Raw genomic sequence first — 18,763 nt, forward strand, 5'->3', positions numbered from 1 at the left:
AGTGAATTATAATTTTCGACTACAAATCAAAGTAAACTATATTCAATTTTCTAACATTTTTTTTTGTTCCTGTCTAATCATACCTAAATGTTTCTCCTTTTTGAACATCGTATTACTCTATGAATATAAACTTTATTTTGTGAACCATTAGTGTTCAAAATAAGCCTTGTATTTCAAGTGTCATTGACGATGAACAGTTTCCTTGTTAGAAAGAATTCCACACAAGAATTCCGTTAAATTAGACATGCAATTATCATTTTTTTTTTCAATTTTATACGTATTTTTATCCATATACTCTTGCGTGTAATATTAGTAATAGAAATTCAATCAAATCGGGAATTTATTCACATTAAAAAAAATATTGAGGATGAATAGTTAGCAAATAATGTTGATTTTTTTTTTACCAGGGTTTTGTTATTTTAGACTCCTTTTATTATTATTTTTAATCAAGAGTATTATGGTACGCCTTAACTAGTGTCCAATTTTATTGAAGTAAATTCACTAATAAATTAAAATTTAATAATTTCTTTATAAAAATTATGAATTGAATTAATCGTTGAATCGTTGAATTGCACATATTTTGATGTTTCTTCCATCTTATACTTTATTTTTAATCTCACTTTTTTATTAAATTTATTTGTTTGTGTATACACACATGCATATGAATTGTATTTACTTTTTATTTATACTTATTTCATTACCATATGGGTTACATGTCAATTTTTAGTGATGTTTAATTTTTTATATTTTTAAAATCGCTATTATTTTTAATTTTTAACGTTGGCAAGAAAGGTCGATCTTACTAAAATTGTTCAAATTGGAATTGAAGTCGAATCAGTAGTCAAATAGGTAAATTTTGAGCAGACTCCGCAACCATGTTTTTTACGCACTACGAAGTTAACATTTCACCTAATTTTAAATTCAAAACCATATAAGGGATTAATTTAAAAGTTTTTGAATTGACATTTATGACATGGTCAAACTTTGAGCCTTATTCCCGCTATTATCTTTACGTACGTTCCAACGACATTTTAACGTTCTTGATGCATTACCAAAAAGTATCATATTACAGTTAATTCAAGTCACGATAAAATAGTTTGTGAATATATTAACCGACAGTAGCGAACCTACTCAAGTTTCTATTTAAAAATAGACAGCGACAGTGTAACAACTACACACACATTGCGCAAATACTTTGACTTGTACATTTAGAAACGCGCAAAATGGTAAAATCGAAACCGCCGATTGACAGTAGAGGCTACGTAATAGAAAGAATTGAGTCTGAAAATCGACGATTTTAAAATCCGAGTATTTTCAGAACATGTCAAAGTAGCAATATATCGCATCAGCTGTTGTCGAAAAATCGAACGAGACGACAAAGCGAGCGTGCAGCTAGACGTGTTGACATAACCTAGAAATAGAGCGAGTGCGCCGGTCGGCGATGATAACGCAAACTCGCACTCGTCGAGGGCCTAATAATGACTCGTCGACAGAGTCGCCCCCCGCGACTCTGTCGACGGCTCGTTTCAACGACGGAGCCCCGAAGCGATGACAGGCGAGGGCAGAGGCGCATGTCATGGTGTGCGAGTCGAGTCGAGTGTGTCGAGTGTGGTGAGTGAGGTGAGGTAAGGTGTGGTGTGGTGTGGTGTGGTGTGGCGAAGGAGGCCCGACCAGAATCCGCTTGAAGAGGGCGTTCTCCTTGGGAGGCAGCGGGTTGAGGGCGGGCATGTCTGCGAGGGGTGCGGGTGACGGGTGACGGGTGACGGGTTGCGGGCGGCGGGTGCGGCTGCGGGGCGAGGGGCGGCGGGGAAATCGCGGTCCCGCGTGCTGCGGCCGGCGGTCACGTGACGCCGACACTCCACTGCTGGCAATCTCACCGCGCCAACCCCGCTCCCCACCCTGCACTCTCTACAACACACTCGTCACTCGTCACTCGTCTAACACATTCACTGCGGTAAACGGTAAACGGACTACTAGCCGGTTTGGTGATTACTGGTCACAAAGTACTCGTCACAAAGTCACTAAAATCTCTATAACGGAACATCTGGCAGCCGAAAAGTCCATCATACTAACGAGAACTTGAGTGCCAAATATTGTGTATTCGCGATTTTCATAGCAAAAATTGTCTTTGCGACCACCGCAATGTAACGAATAGTCCAATTACCCTACTAGCCATATGTGAACCAGTCGGGTCTACCTCACGGGCCGGAATGAATGTGAAATGACCGAAAACGCAAAAATCGGAAGGCAAAGATTGAAAATCGAAAGATCTGTACAGACTCCAGGGATGTTCAACTCGAGAGCACCCCGGAAGTCGGTTTCGTAGAAGCTCGTGGTAAGCGTGGGCGGGGCTGGTTTCCTCCAAGGGATCTACAGGTCGTCGTCTGCGGTCTGGTCTCTGCTGCTGTCGGCTCGGCTCGATGTATATCGCTCTCTCTCTCGTACAGTGTGCGTAAGTGAGGGTGATACGGGACAAAGGCGGGAAAGTGAATAGTAATGAAAACAGGTTATAATTCTGTTTGTATGGTGACTGTATTTTATATATATATGTATATACAGAGATCAAGCAGGGGGGACAGAAAAAGGGGGGGGGGGGGAGTCCGACTTGAAATTAGCGCGCACGTGTTTAAGAGGTTATGGTAACCTCACTCAACCACGTGGCTACGTGATCTGACTTCGACGAAGAGAGACCAGGAATTCCTCACTTCTCACCGGACGTATACTGAAGCTGTACTTCCAGTATCGTCTGCCGATCAAGGCTGAGCTGATCGGGACTCGGTGGTGGGAACCAACTCGGTAGCGAACAGAGATGTTCACTCGACCGAAGCGGAAAACGAATAGGGGGCGGGTACGCGCGCTCGGCGCCGATCTCCCTCCAAAACGGCTCCTTTGGTCGTAACGCCACGAAAGCTGACCATGAAGACTTGGTCGGAACATACTCCCCCCGTTGGAAGTCAGAGGATCGAATTCCAAAACAAACAAGAATTAATGGTGCACAAGCGACTAATGAAATACACAAAAACCAAGCAAGTAAGCAAAAAAATAACAACAAAATAAAAAACAACACAACAAAATAACCCAGTCAGCAAACAAAATAACATTAGTCCACCGTCAGTTTCCCATCCTACATAAGCAGCTGACTAAGCCGGCAAGAAACAAACAAAAAATAGACAAACAAACAACCAAAACACCAACAAATAACCAACACCAATGCTAGGTAACAATATTGTTCAACCGTTATATGTCCCAATCTATCCTGATAGCTCCATTACAAAGCACCAATCAAACCAACAAGAGAAGCATAAAAGAAAAGCAACTCAAAAACTTAAGTTAAAACACATAAACTGAATCCACAACACAGATACAAATAACGCGCCAACTTTAATGTGGGACGTTATGAACGCTCGCCACTCCGTTGCACAAATTAACCGAATGTTGCTCAACAGGCAGTCGAGCAACTCGCCGAGCTGCTCTTTTGATAACTCCCTTTACTGTGCGAATGGTGATGACTCGCACCACTCCGTCGTGGCCAGGATGAACGGCTAGGATCCGTCCCATGGGCCATTCCAAGGGAGGTGCGTTTTCTTCGGCGACTATCACCATATCCCCCGGCTGCAAGTTGGGTGACTCCCTGGAGCCACTCTTGTGGCGCTGCTGCAGTAGCGTGACGTACTCTCGGGCCCATCTCTTCCAGAAATGCTGCAACATCTGCTGCAGGTGCTTGTAAGTTGACACCCTCGCTAAGGGTTGATCGACCAGATCTTCCTGAGGTAGCGCAATCAGTGGCCCACCAACTAGGAAATGACCAGGAGTGAGGGGAATTAGGTCGGAAGGGTCAGATGACAACGGGGTCAAAGGTCGCGAGTTCAATACGGCTTCTATTTGTGTTATTAGAGTATTCAAAGACTCGTACGTTACGGTTGTACTACCCATGACGCGTTTTAAGTGGCGCTTCATTGACTTTACGGCGGCCTCCCACAGCCCACCAAAGTGCGGAGCCCGTGGTGGAATGAAGCGCCAGTTCATTCCCTTTTCAGAACAAAATGAATGTAGCGATTGCTTATGAGCGGTTGATGCTAGCAGTTTAGTGAGCATTCTATCGGTTCCTATAAAGTTAGTGGCGTTATCGGACCAGATCTCAGCCACGAGCCCCCTCCGAGATATGAATCTCTTCAGTGCGTCGATAAATGCCCTGGACGTTAAACTCTGCACTACCTCTAAATGAACAGCCTTGGTAGCAAGGCAAACGAATATGCAGATGTAGGCTTTCAGGAAAGACCGATTTCGGGACGCTTTCTCCTTGATGAGGATCGGGCCGGCGTAATCTACGCCACAATTAAGGAACGGACGTGCCGGGGCAGTGCGTAATGCTGGCAAATCTCCCATTATGGGTTGTTGAAGTCTCGGTATGACCCGGGAGCACCGTACGCACCTTCGAATTTCGCGACTAACGGTGTTTCTCCCCCCGATTAGCCAATACCTTTCTCGAAGGTGGGCGGACACCAATTGTGTGCCTGCATGGAGTAATTGTTCATGAGCGGCTCTAACTAGCAACTCCGTAATATGGGCTTTAGCTGGAACAATCAGAGGGTGCTTGCGCTCAAACTGCCAATGAGTGTGGCTCAATCGCCCTCCCACCCGTAGGGCACCTTCTGGATCCAAAAAAGGTCTTAAGGCCTTCAGGCGATTGTTAGGAATTGGCAACGCTGATTCGAGTAGGGCAATTTCCCTTTTGTAAAATCGCGACTGAACGTGCTTGATGATTTTAGTTTCCGCGGCGATTAGTTCGGTACGCGATAGTGGACCACTAATGGACCCCCTTCTTCTCAACGCCGCGATAAATCGTAGGCAATAGGCAGTAATTCTGGTCAACGTGTGCCACGAAGAGTATCGGGATAATAACTCCCAGTCACTAGTACTAGCGACTAGGGCTACACGCGTCCCTTTAGCCTCTATTTGAGGCTCTTCAATGGGAACCTGGCTCTTTGGCCATGTGTTCCTGTCCTGGAGGATCCATTTGGGTCCATTCCACCACAATGACATGGTTTGTAATTCAGAGGGCATGAATCCTCGAGACAAAGAATCAGCGGGATTGTCCTGGGAACTTATATGGTTCCAGGAATGCTTTCCACTCATTGACTGGATTTTGGCTACCCTATGGGACACAAAGGTCGTCCAACGTGAAGATTCACCCTTGAGCCAAGCTAACACGATGGTAGAATCAGTCCATAAAATCACCTCGTCAATCGGAACGGTGATTGCGACTCTAACTCGCTCTACCAATGTGTGAAGTAAATGGGCGCCGCACAGTTCCAATCTGGGAATAGTCAAAGTCTTTAAGGGGGCGACTCGAGATTTTGCGCAAAACAATCTACAGACGCGATGTCCCAATCGGTCGGTGGACAGCGCATAAATGCATGCGCCGTATGCCTTTTGCGATGCATCGCAAAACCCGAGTAGCGTAATGCTCACCGGGTTAGGTAATAAAACATGTCTGGGAATCATTATGTCCCTCAATTTGGGCAATTGTGATATGAAAATCTCCCATTGGGACGCTAATCTCTCGGGAATAGCCTCGTCCCAATTGAGGCCCCCGCGGAATAGTTCTTGCATTAACTGTTTTGCAAGAACGATGGTAGGGCCCAATAAGCCCAGTGGGTCAAACAACCGCGCTATTTGGGCTAGTATATTCCGTTTCGTGAATTGCGCATTTGTATTCAGATTGATGGGGAAAGCGAACGTGTCACATTTGGTGTGCCAGTTCAATCCGAGAGTGGATGTCTCGTCCTTGCTGATCACATGGCAGTGATCGGTGCCCTGATCGGAAGCGGGTATTATGGAGATGGGTTCAGTGGTGTTGGAAGCCCATTTTCGAAGAGGGAGACCAGCCCGAGCCAGAATATAGTTAATTTGCTCGGCCAGTTTTGTGAGTTCCTGGACGCTACTGGCACCCGAGAGCAAGTCATCGACGTAAAAGTCTCTGCTTAACACTGTGGAAGCTTCGGGAAATTCCGCCCTATGTTCATCGGCTAAGGCCCTCAAACAACGGGTTGCCAAGAATGAAGCACAGGCAGTGCCGTACGTCACAGTGTTTAGCTGATACGTTCGCGCCCCTTTACCCAAACCCCAGATAATGCGTTGAAATGGTTGGTCATCTGGATGTACCCTGATTTGTCGGTACATCTTTTCGATGTCCGCAGTCACTGCAACTGAGTGCTGCCGAAAACGTAATAAAATGTCGAATATGTCGTCCTGAACTCGTGGACCGACATGGAGAACGTCATTTAGAGATGTTCCCGAAGATGACTTTGCCGACCCGTCAAACACTACGCGTAGCTTTGTAGTGAGGCTGCTTTCTTTGGAGACGGCGTGGTGAGGGAGATAGAAATTTGGGACGGATTCTGAATTGCACTCCGACATATGCCCCAGATCGATAAATTCCTGCAGAAATGCCTCGTAACGATTGCGAAATTGTTCGTTACGAGCAAATCTGCCCTTAAGCGCACGGAATCTTTTTTCCGCCGCAGTGCGTGAATCGCCTAATAAGTGACTGTCTGCCTTGAATGGCAGTCTGACCATAAACCGACCCGAAGAATCGCGAGTAGTCCCATGTATGAATGACTGCTCGGCGGGATGACCCTCATCTAACCCTACCTTGGAGGTGTTCGGTTCTTCTAGTTCCCAGAATGCTCTGATGGAGCGCATGAGTGAGAGATTGCAACTACGTGCATTGTTCGATGATGCGGGAGCGGCAATCGAACCACCTAAAATCCAACCGTACGCGGTGTTTAGCATGGTTATGCTTCCTTGTCTGTCACCGCGTGAAGGAATGGAAATGGTGCGCCTTCCGTTGCGCAATATGGCATGATAGATGTCGCTACCCATCACCATATCAACCGTACCGGGAGAGTCAAATGACGGATCAGCAAGGGGAAGATGAAGCGGCAAATGGCTCCGTATCTCAGACACATTGCGCGATGGCAGTTGATGCGTGATGTCGGACATGATTGCGCAATCAATGTCCATGCCGGCGCCCTGGTTGGGGAGACGCGGTAGTATACGCACTACCGCGCCATAGGAGATGGACGTCCTATTTAAACCTACTCCCAGCAGGTTGACGTCCATCTTTTTTGACTTCAAGGCGAGTCGCCTTCTTAAGTCCTCGGACATTATGTTGACCTCGGAGCCATTATCAAGTAAAGCCCGCACTTTATGCAACTGCCCATCACGACCGCGTGCTTGTACTTCTACGGTACATAACAAAACGGTGCGGGAATGTGAAGGCGTCGCGTGTCTCACCGAATGTAAAACTGCTGACGGTTCTACGGGTTTGACGTACTTCGAATTCTGGGGGCTCTGGGAAGTTTTGACCTTGTTTGAAGGTGAAGCCTGACACGCCGTTGCGTCATGCAAGAGCGTGTGGTGCGCCCGACCGCAACGCACGCATCTTTGTTTGGTTCGGCACGCTTGAACCATGTGACCCGGTCTCAGACAGTTCAGACATAACCTATGTTTGATAGCGGCCGCCCTACGCTCATCACCGCTCATACGGCGGAAAGATGTGCATGCTAGTAGCGAGTGACTTCCGCTACAGTTGATGCAGGAGGGGTGTTCCCCTCCCACATGTAACGCGGCCGCCTTTTGGCCACTGACAACTCGAGGTTGGGCATTCGACTCGCCCTTTAGAACGAAGTCGGCATTTGCCACGGCTTGGCACTGGCCCGTTAGGAAGTCCATCATGTTGACAAACGTGCAGTCTTCATACTTGGGAGCCTGAAGCTCCCATTGCTGAAGTGTGTGCCGGTCGAGTTTTCTGGTGATAAACATCACCAGAATCTCGTTCCAGGTCTCGACCCGGACGCCCAAGTTAACGAGCGCACGTACATGCATGTTAGCATCATCTATGAGACGACGCAAACTGACGTGATGGTTGCTCGCGACTGGCTCGGCTTCAAATAATGCCTGAAGATGATGTTGAATAACAATTTTTTTATTGTTATAGCGTTGATCCAAAATGGACCACGCGCGGGAGAAGGCATCGTCAGCTAACTCTAGGCCACTAACTACGCGACTGGGTTCTCCTTTCAGGACTGCCAACAAGTATTGGAAGCGGGCGATTTGCGAATTCTCGCCGGCCATAGCGGCCAAGAAGCGTTGTGCGAATTGGCGCCAATTTTGGATGTTGCCCTCAAACGTGGGCAACTCCAACTGGGGCAATTTGATTGCTGTATTTGATTGCGGTATCGGTGACTGCGGCACAGGTGTGACAGCGGATGTAACGACATCTAATGGCGGAACGTTAAATTGCGGCTCCCGTAAATTGATTGCTTCGGTGTATCGCACGATGGCGGCCATATATTCCCTATCAAATATGTCCACGACGGACTCGGAGGCCTGCGCCTCTTCTTGGTCCAGCTCGTCTATCTGATCTTGGACCGATTCAAATTCAGACAATAGTGGTTTGATCATTTCGAATCTAGCCTTGAGCTCGATGAGGCTTACATTGTCCCCCAATAGATTCGCGTTGCGAGTTAATTTAGCTCGAATACCTTTTCGTGCCTTTTTAAGAGCAATCAAAGCCTCCATTATTGAACTGCGACGCAAAGCAAACAAAGGAAAAAATGGACGCGAAGAGAAAAAAAATAAACAAAGGACAATGGATACGGACAAAACAAAATGGATGCTGGCGACCAAAAAAATAGCAACCACAACAGAAAAATGCAAATGACGACCAACCTGGACTAGACGATGTTGGCAGACCAGCTCTGGAGGATTCGGCTATCGAAGGACCAAATGTACAGACTCCAGGGATGTTCAACTCGAGAGCACCCCGGAAGTCGGTTTCGTAGAAGCTCGTGGTAAGCGTGGGCGGGGCTGGTTTCCTCCAAGGGATCTACAGGTCGTCGTCTGCGGTCTGGTCTCTGCTGCTGTCGGCTCGGCTCGATGTATATCGCTCTCTCTCTCGTACAGTGTGCGTAAGTGAGGGTGATACGGGACAAAGGCGGGAAAGTGAATAGTAATGAAAACAGGTTATAATTCTGTTTGTATGGTGACTGTATTTTATATATATATGTATATACAGAGATCAAGCAGGGGGGACAGAAAAAGGGGGGGGGGGGGAGTCCGACTTGAAATTAGCGCGCACGTGTTTAAGAGGTTATGGTAACCTCACTCAACCACGTGGCTACGTGATCTGACTTCGACGAAGAGAGACCAGGAATTCCTCACTTCTCACCGGACGTATACTGAAGCTGTACTTCCAGTATCGTCTGCCGATCAAGGCTGAGCTGATCGGGACTCGGTGGTGGGAACCAACTCGGTAGCGAACAGAGATGTTCACTCGACCGAAGCGGAAAACGAATAGGGGGCGGGTACGCGCGCTCGGCGCCGATCTCCCTCCAAAACGGCTCCTTTGGTCGTAACGCCACGAAAGCTGACCATGAAGACTTGGTCGGAACAAGATCTCAAGTCGAAAGATCAAAAAAAAAAGGGTATGTAGGAATCTCGTCGTCGTCATCGTCATCGAAACCTTCGAGAATATTCCGCAACAACAAAATACATCGAGCGGAACAGCGCCAAGCATTCCAGAAAATACTACGCCTCGACGAAAGCATTCCTCTTGTACGCATCAACAACTAAATGCTTGCACGCATCAATAACCACTTCCATCAAGCATTCCAGAAAATTCTACGCCTCGACAACAGTGCATTCCTTTCTTACGCATCAACAAACCACCACCATCGGTCAGGCGATTCCAGAAACACTATAAAAGGAGGTACAACCCAAACAACGCCAGTCGACCCACAGCAGCAAGCGTCGACATACAGCTCCTGACCAGCCACCACTTCACTACACGGACTTGGAAGATCAACCAGCCGACCGAGCCAGCAACACACTGCCGTATTCAGAGACTTGCTGAACATAGCCGAATGCCGAGCCAGCGACACTCTACCGTATCCAGAGACTAGCCGGACATAGCCGAATGCCGAGCCAGCGACACTCTACCACATCCAGAGACCTCTGAACGACATACTTTTACCAACAATTAACCATACTTGTGTATACGTGTTACTACCAAATAAATACCACATTCAACATATAGTTGTATTAATACCGAACACAGACGAATCTGTCTACAATACATGGCGGACTGGTGGTGAAGAAGACCTTCACAATAAGACTAGTTCCCATAGGTACATGGTAAACGGTACATACTCACTTAATTTGCGCGAGCAGGATACAACAGGAACAAGAGGAACAGGCTTTTCCTCCCGTATTAATGTGCGCGCGCAGAATACGGGAGGAAAAGCCTGTTCCTCTTGTTCCTGTTGTATCCTGCTCGCGCAAATTAAGTGAGTATGTACCGTTTACCATGCACCCTTTTTTTTTTGATCTTTCGACTTACGATCTTTCGATTTTCGATCTTTGCCTTCCGATATTTGTGTTTTCGGTAATTTCACATTCCGGCCCGTCAAGGAGACCGGAACCAGTCACAGGAAAACCGGTCGCTCTAGATCGGTCACACGTGATCACCCGTCACACTAAAACTGGTCACACCCGAAAATTAGTCACGAAAAAACTGGTCATACCCAAAAATTCGACCAATTTTTAATTTTTGGGTGTCACCAGTTTTAGGGTGTGACCAATTTTCTCGTGACCAGTTTAAGTGTGACGGGTGATCACGGGTGACTAATCTAGAGCGACTGGTTGTCCTGTAACGGTTCACATTTGACTAGTAATCACCAAACCATTCACTGCAATATGGTTCGGTGATTATTGCTCACAAGGCGCTCGCCTACAACTCACTAAAACCTCTATAACGGAACATCTGGCAGCCGAAAAGTCCATCATACTAACGAGAACTCGAGTGCCAAATATTCCATATTCGCGATTTTCATGGCAAAAATTGTCTTTTAGGCGATCGCAATGTGTGTAATAATCCAATTACCCTACAATATCACGTCTTTACTTCAAAATGCTCAGGGAATCACACGAGCAAAATATACCCGTGTCACAATTCATGCACATATGTTTAGGAATATAGCAGGAATCAAAGTCGGTGATCTGATATATTTCACAACAATACAATAGTCTCACGATGGCATCACCAGCGCTCCTGTACAACATGCAGAAATAATCTCGCCAGGAATTACCTTCGCTACTCGGGGGCAACGTCCCACTTGACTCAATTTATATTAGATCGATATGATGCGAGTGCATTGGTAAAAGGATTATTGCGCAAATTGCGATCGCGCGCACGACAATCGTTGCTGGCACTCGAGTTCTCGTCAGTACAATATTTCGCGAGATCGAGATTTCAGTAACGTGCGCGAGATCGCCTTTTGCAGAATAATCACCGAACCGAGTGCATTCAGACTTATAACGTGGCAACAGTTTATTCGAGCATTTTCGGACGGAATGATCCAACCGTGCGACGTGTTTTATGGGGAAATGGATAAGATCAGTGACTTCGATCCGGGATTATATAAGCTCCTATAAGATCATATAAGTACTACATTCCTACATCTCATATTCGACAAATCCGCTACGTCAAATGCTTAAATTTTCGTAGTTAATTCCAAGGACGTCATTTGAGAGAAACTGCAACACCCGAACAACTGAAACATCAAATATATTGTAGGCGGGGTAGGTAGTGTTGACCGTATCCCAGCCTAACGAAACACTGTTGTGCTTGTTTTAAGTTGTTTTATTGTTTGCCTAAATATTGTACAAGTGTATTAGAATATTTGGGGAAGTTTCTCGAAGCGGCTATTAGCTGTTGACTTGGTGTCGTCATGGCCGCTGGATCTGCAATGTGTCGTTGCTCTGGATCCGGCTATGTTCAGATGTCTCTGGATATGGCAGTGTGTTGCTGGCTCGGCATTCGGCTGAGTTGCAAGCGTTCTTCCATTGTAGGGTAGTGTAGTGGTAGCTGTTCAGATGCTGGATGTCGACTGGTCCGCTGCTGTGTGTTGACTCTTGTTGCTGTGGGTCGACTGAAGTTGTTTGGGGTGGACCTTCTTTTATATTGTTTTTGGGGATCCACGTGACTTGTCGCAGGTGGTGTTTACGTGTGCGAGTTATGCGAGGAATGTGGTTTGTTGTTTAGGATGGACGTTTCTCGAATATTTGGCGTCGTTCTACTCGATTTAGTTTAATGGATGCAGGTGTTCTTCGTGTCGTTCTGATTAGTTTGTTAGGGTGTAATATGCTCGAATGTTTGGCGTCGTTCCACTTGATTTAGTTTAATGGATGCAGGTGTTCTTCGACTTTGTGTCGCTCTGCTTGGTTTGTTGGGGTGGAATATGCTCGAACGTTTGGCGTCGTTCCACTCGATTTGGTTTAACGGATGCAGGTGTTCTTCGACTTGAGATGACGTCAATGGTTGAGCGTGAGAAATGTATTCTCCGTCGCACTAGATGTTTCGATGGCGATGACGAGATTCCTACAAATTAAAAGTTAATAACTTACATCCGTCATATGTATATGCCCCACTCTAGATGTATATTTTTTCTCTACATACATATATTTAGAATATACAAAATTGTTCGAAAATAAGTCTAATGGCAAAAACCTTGTAAAAATGGAAAAAATTAAAATTTTACATATTTTTAAATAGTAGTCTGATTAAAAAAAATTGAGATTTTCTCCTTAAAATATGTTTTTAGGCATCGACAAATTTAAATTTGAATTCTCAATGAATGTTCTGAATTCAATCTTAGATCGATTAAAAATAAAACATTCACTATTTGATCAATTAACGGTTCGGTGATTACTGGTCACAAAATCACTAAAATCTCTATAACGGAACATCTGACAGCCGAAAAGTCATACTTCATACTAATAACAAGAACTTGAGTGCCAAATATAGCGTATTCGCGATTTTAATAGCAAAAATTGTCATTCTGACAACCGCAATGTGACGAATAATCCAATTACCCAATTAACAATATGAAATATATTTTTTTCGTACTTTTTTATTGACGTCCGAAAATAAAAGGCTTCAACAAAAACGAAACAACACGATATTGATGTTTCATAAGAATTAAAGTTGAAAATGAAAGTTGAAGAGGACGCAAATGGAAATGTTACGACGTACGTCAGTCGTGTAGTGTTTACGTCGGCAGCTGCGGGAAGGCCACTCGAGCCCCCATTTATTACATCTCTTGTGTTTATCCGGTAGGTGCTCCGCCCTAATACATTCACATAACCCGCATTATTCAGTTAATATATTCGCTGTCATAAAATGCTTATATTTGTTCGTCAATAATTGGCTAATCTTTACTACCACTTGATGACCTTTATATATCCATCAACTTAATTTACCTTTTTAAAAGTGATCGCATATTAAATCTGTTTCTAGATGTCAATTTTCATTTCTTTAATTTTACATTCATATATCGCGTCCTTAGATTGCAAAGCTGACAACTTCGTAAGACCTACAAATTGCCCCAAGCAACATATTAACATTGCAGTAAATTGAGTGACTTAAAATTTTTTTTTTATAATAGACTACAGTTAACTGTTTCAATTGTAAGTTCCTTAGACTTTTATTTCTAGTATTTGTTAACAATTCAATTATTAAATTTGATACTTATAATGTATTTAAAGTTGTAATGCAAACAAAAATGGAGACAATAAAACCGAAACAAACTGCTTTAATAGCTCAAATCGTGGACTTGTCACTATTGCTATTTATGTAAAGACGCGATATGATTTCTTGTTTATTTTACCATTTTTAATATATTCTATATAATCCAAAATTAGGAAATGGGATTTGACAATATGCGTTCAGGTCATGCAAGATGCCCAAATTATCTCCTCGCTGCTCTGTTCCTGATGTGCTTTCTTCTAACATGCAACTGGTGGTCACTATCGTCGCAAAACTATGAACTCCTCAAACAGATGGACGACATGGGAGATCAACTCAAAATTTGCGCTGACGAAAAATTAATCTGTATGTCTCGAAAAAATACTTTAGAATCCCAAAGCCGAGATGCAGAATCCCGTTTGGCAGAATCAAAAATGAACGAAGTAAAATCGACTGATAAATTGCGCAAACAAAAAGACGAAATTACCAATCTTAACAAAACACTCGAAGAATCGAAACAAAGTCTTAGCTTTTGCCAAACCGAATTGGAGTCTTTGAAGAAAGTTGACTCTAGTAAAACGACGATGATTGCTACTCTGAGATTAGACAAAGAAACTATTGCTGCTCAACTCACTGAAGCTAAAGGGGAGATCAAAGAATTGGCTCACGCGTTAAAAGCGGTGAAACCAACGAGCACTGCAAAATCACTGAAAACTCCACCAGAATCCATGGTATTGAATAATAATACACCGTCATCACTTCGTCCTAAATCGCTTCCAGATCCCCAAGATTTATTACCAATCAACGATGGACCAGTAAATAATGGGAATCATGAATCTAATTATGGAGATGTCGAACCGGTTCTAGAGAACGCGGCAAACGAAGATCTTGATGACGATTTAGGACCTAAGAAATTCTAGAGTAATTAGTTTTTCATTGTTCCTTGTTGCGATAGAACTCCTTATGTGCCTGAATCTAATTAAAGTATTAGTCAAAATCAATAACATGTATGAATTAAAAATGTATTTGTACGATTCTTAATGTGTGTATTAATTTAATTGTTTAGAATATCAAGCTGTAGAAATTTTTAAGTACACAATTTACTTATATTTACATATCCCTGATTCTATATTTTTATTAGAATTAGAAAATGTACTATTTTGCATTTTTTTGATGTTTTGTATTTGATGTGTTTCTCGATTTGCATTCTATTTATGTTTATCTGATCACATAAACTTTTGAAGTGAAATATAAAAAATACTCAAGTCAATACTAACTTCAATATTATTAAGTAGAAATATATAATAGCAAGATCCAAATAGAAATACTTATTGGCAAAACGATGTTTGTGTATTTTGCTTATTGTATAATTTCCGATAAGTGAGTATTTTCTCAAAATTTTATGACTGGGTCATTTTATCAGATGTTAGATTACGGATTATCCTGTAGCAGTTGATTAATGGCAAGAAACAATTGTCATGCTGTAATAATTTAAGTTAAAAATGCTAGTTATTTAATTCTCGATTACTTTTACCATAAATGTTATTATGATAAAACAATCTTTTGAAAATTTCGATCACTGATGCATTTCAATTTCAAATAAACTACTTAGTATATGAAATAGTGTACATTCCTACAATCGCTTGATTTATTTAACATTTTTCAAATGCGATTTACAAGATAAGTGAGTGCCATCATACTGATTCGAATACATAAATTCTAAGTTTTCAGTTGCTTATAAGGTTCGTATATGAATGAACCTAAATTATACTTTATTAACCAGATATATTAAATTTGACGAACATAAAATTTGTTAAAATACTGAAAATTTTATTGTGTAGTGTTTAAAATCTAATATATGCTATTGACTTGCAAATTTCGTGTTTACAATAAGTGTATATTGTAGTATGTATAATTGTTTTACTAAATCATTTAGTCTAAATTATATTTTCGACGCTATTTTTATTTACGGTTTTTAATCAAACGTGCCAAAAAATTATAAATGAAAATTAAGTATTAATATTGGGAGTATAGCAAAAAAGAAAATTATATACATATACATACATACATAAATTATGAATTCTTTCTTTGATTATAAGAAAATTTTGTGAAATTTATTAATATTTGTATTTCAATAATATGGCATTGTGCTATAAGAGTAAGTTATCTATTATTGCTCAATATTTAGAATTAATGAATATTTTGCATTCAAGACCTTAAAACCGAAATACATGTATGGAAATCATAACATTTGTTTCATATATTTTCCCTAGAACTGCGAAAATTTAATGAAATCTTAAATCATATATATGTACATATTTTCATAGAGAATACATATTTTCGCTCGTAGCGGTGCCACACAATTTGAAAAGATTTTATGTGTGCCGTAGACAGGGTTGCCAGACGTCTCTATTTAAGCGGGACTGTCCCGAGTTCAACAGACAAATCCCGAGTCCCGCATTGCCTCTGAAAAATGTACGATTACATGTATAGTTATAGAGGCTCGCTTAATCTTTTATGAATAATATTTGAAACTGTCAGCGTCGGCTGAAAGTGTTCGTATCAGCTGAATCCAAGTTAATCTAAAATTATTTAATATTGCGATATTGACCTTCTATACGAAGTTGTTTGTTTATTAAAAAAATTTTTACTGAATATGATAGAAAAAAAAACAATAGGTGAGAAATTGATAATATTTTTTAATCATTCTGCTTGCTATAATTTGTATAAAATTGTGGCCCACATACTCTCAATTCCACATTCCAATGCAATTTTAAAAAGACCATTTAGTCTAATGAGTGCAGCCTGGAGAAAGGAGAGAAATTGTGTCAACAATTATTAAAAACCATAGAAGCTGAATTAATGATCAGACAAAATTTTGTTTATAATTGTGATACTTTTAGAAAATTTTTATCGAGCAATAAATTCGAACTTATTTTTAAACAAGCTAAAGGCTCAAAAATATACATTTAATAAAACTGTTATGGTTGCATTTTTTTTTCATTTAAATCAAAATTGTATTCTTGTGATTGTATCTACTGTATTGTATTTTAATAACTGTGATTCCTGCGGATTATTATGCGATTATTTTTGCATATGTTCTCTACATACATATATACTTATTTACATATTTTATAATTTAAATAAAATGATGTTTTTCTTAATTTCTTCCTTGATTATTTTAACTTCTTTTTTTGATCGTTCGAAATGGTGCGTTCAGAAATTTGGCAACCCTGGCCGTAGATGAGAAAAAAGATATGATAATATCGATAGTATTACCAATTAATTTCGTTTTAGGTGTAAATGAAATAAATTAGAATGGATGGAAACAAACTAAGGCAGGAAAATAGATTTTATTACTGTTATAAAGAACAACAACCACAAATTTTATGGTTTATACATAATACCTTACAAAATTATATTAAAAAAACTGATACGTCATTTCAAAGTTATCATATAATAACAAAATAAATTTCAAACAAAAATTGACAACTACATTTGCACATTTTACGAATAAATGTGGTTGGACATGTTTGAAACTAAATTTTATTTAGTATTACACTACACTCGAGCATAAATCATCATAAAACTAATTTAAGGCTGATCTTGCATTTGGTACAACATGATGTTTAGTGATTAATAAAAACTATTTTTTTTTGTTTTAATGAAATCCACGTAAATAATTATACATAATAAAAACGTACCACGCATTTCTGTAAAACTATAGACTAATTTTATAAAATAATAAAAAAAAACCAAGTGTAAATTCAAATACGATATTGAAAACATAAAATATTGTATCACATCTCAGTTGATAGAATACATAATATAATATAAAAAAAAATGGTTATTTTCGATCGTTTTATAACAAAAGTTAAATAAATTCAGAGAAAAAAATTGTGACACCTGTATTTTTTTTGTTTGTACCTGCTGTATAATTTGAAATTACATACGTATGTGTGTGTATGTAGGTAGTTCTACTTAACAGAACCAATCCACATAAAAAATTCTAGTTATATTTATAAAAGACAAAGTCGAATTGCCTTTTACACTATGAATTTTAGTAATAAAGTGACATGTATATATACCTAAAAATTTCTTATGTAGATCAGTTCCATTACATAAAAAAATGGTTTTATTGTAAATAAAAAAAAACTACTGTTGATGCAATTATCAAAATTATATAATGAATTTACTTAATTACGACAACGTAATTCATCTTGGATATTGTTCTTCTAATTAGCTGGTCACAAATAGAATTGAATTTTATCGAAATTAATATTATAAAAAGTAAAAAAAATACATAAAATTGCACAATTCTTCCTTAATTACGTATTAAACACGCATTCACTGCTTTATATATTAAAAATCAAACCAAGTTAATAAATTTAAATTGTACGTATAAAATATAAAAATGATTTTTCTTCATACCAATTTTTTATATAAAAGTGTCTTTTCTTCCATGTCAAATTACGATACCTACAAATTTTACTCAATTTTTTGGATATAAAAATTTGGATTTAGCTATATTTAAATACATTTTACGAACGTACTTAGTCAATAAAAATAACATGAAAAATGAATAAATTGATTTGATATATGTAAATTTAAATAAATCCAAAGAATTATTTAAAACAGTTCTCTGTAGAATTGTAATCAGTAAATGAGATTAAAATATTTTTTTTTGGAGATTCTACATATATATTTGTTATAACAGCGGAAATGAAAAAAAAAATTAAATTGAACTGAGCACGCATAAATTTGCATACTCACATGATGAGTTATACATTTTTACAAAAGTAAAACTCAAAAAGAACTAAATTTAAAAAATAATACTAAAGATTGTTTCAGATATACTGTAAAACACTTTAAAACATTCATAGACGTTTTGATTTAACTTAATAGTCCGAGGATGTGCAATCAAAATCTTGCTCTTATATAAACTGCACTAGCATCATGACCTGAGTAGCCGAGACGTTTGGCGTGTTTGAAGATTTCGTTTGTGGTCGCCGTCAGAGGAAGGGATTGCTCCAACATATCACCCATTCCCAAAGCTAGTTTTAAGTCTTTTTGCAAATGGGACAAAGGTTGGTGAGTTATGTGACTACGTCCGAGCATAGCTAAAAAAAATAAAACATTTGTACAGAAAAGAATACATGAATCAAATTGAAT

At 40.4% G+C, this 18,763-nt stretch overlaps 4 protein-coding genes across 4 annotated transcripts in view; 1 reads left to right on the top strand and 3 right to left on the bottom strand.

Annotated features, from left to right (window-relative positions):
* The window catches only part of Naa15-16 (N-alpha-acetyltransferase 15/16), a 62,810-nt gene extending 60,851 nt beyond the window's left edge, over positions 1 to 1,959 (bottom strand). The window contains exon 1 of the mRNA XM_077435707.1: positions 1,672 to 1,959. Coding sequence (XP_077291833.1) covers positions 1,672 to 1,728 — 57 coding nt within the window. The 5' untranslated portion in view covers positions 1,729 to 1,959. The remainder of the gene's footprint in view (positions 1 to 1,671) is intronic.
* Positions 1,960 to 3,381: 1,422 nt separating this feature from the next.
* On the bottom strand, positions 3,382 to 8,586 carry LOC143915858 (uncharacterized). Its single transcript, XM_077436679.1, has one exon. The coding sequence runs from the start codon at positions 8,584 to 8,586 to the stop codon at positions 3,382 to 3,384; it is 5,205 nt and encodes a 1,734-aa protein (XP_077292805.1).
* Positions 8,587 to 13,081: 4,495 nt separating this feature from the next.
* On the top strand, positions 13,082 to 16,765 carry LOC143915655 (uncharacterized). The gene is made up of 2 exons (XM_077436371.1): positions 13,082 to 13,179; positions 13,768 to 16,765. Exon 2 carries the CDS (start codon positions 13,771 to 13,773, stop codon positions 14,509 to 14,511), a length of 741 nt encoding a protein of 246 aa, XP_077292497.1. The 5' UTR covers positions 13,082 to 13,179; positions 13,768 to 13,770; the 3' UTR covers positions 14,512 to 16,765.
* A 150-nt stretch (positions 16,766 to 16,915) lies between these two features.
* LOC143915654 (cytokine-like nuclear factor N-PAC) overlaps positions 16,916 to 18,763 on the bottom strand; it is a 38,047-nt gene continuing 36,199 nt past the window's right edge. Inside the window, exon 12 of the mRNA XM_077436370.1 lies at positions 16,916 to 18,711. Within this exon, the coding sequence (XP_077292496.1) occupies positions 18,512 to 18,711 (200 nt within the window). The 3' untranslated portion in view covers positions 16,916 to 18,511. The remainder of the gene's footprint in view (positions 18,712 to 18,763) is intronic.

The sequence above is a fragment of the Arctopsyche grandis genome, chromosome 8 (assembly GCF_051622035.1).
Source record: "Arctopsyche grandis isolate Sample6627 chromosome 8, ASM5162203v2, whole genome shotgun sequence".
NCBI lineage: Eukaryota > Metazoa > Arthropoda > Insecta > Trichoptera > Hydropsychidae > Arctopsyche > Arctopsyche grandis.

Bases quoted from the DNA above. Each gene is read 5' to 3' on its own strand.
- LOC143915858 (XM_077436679.1), bottom strand. From the start codon at position 8,586: ATGGAGGCTTTGATTGCTCTTAAAAAGGCACGAAAAGGTATTCGAGCT.
- LOC143915655 (XM_077436371.1), top strand. From the start codon at position 13,771: ATGGGATTTGACAATATGCGTTCAGGTCATGCAAGATGCCCAAATTAT.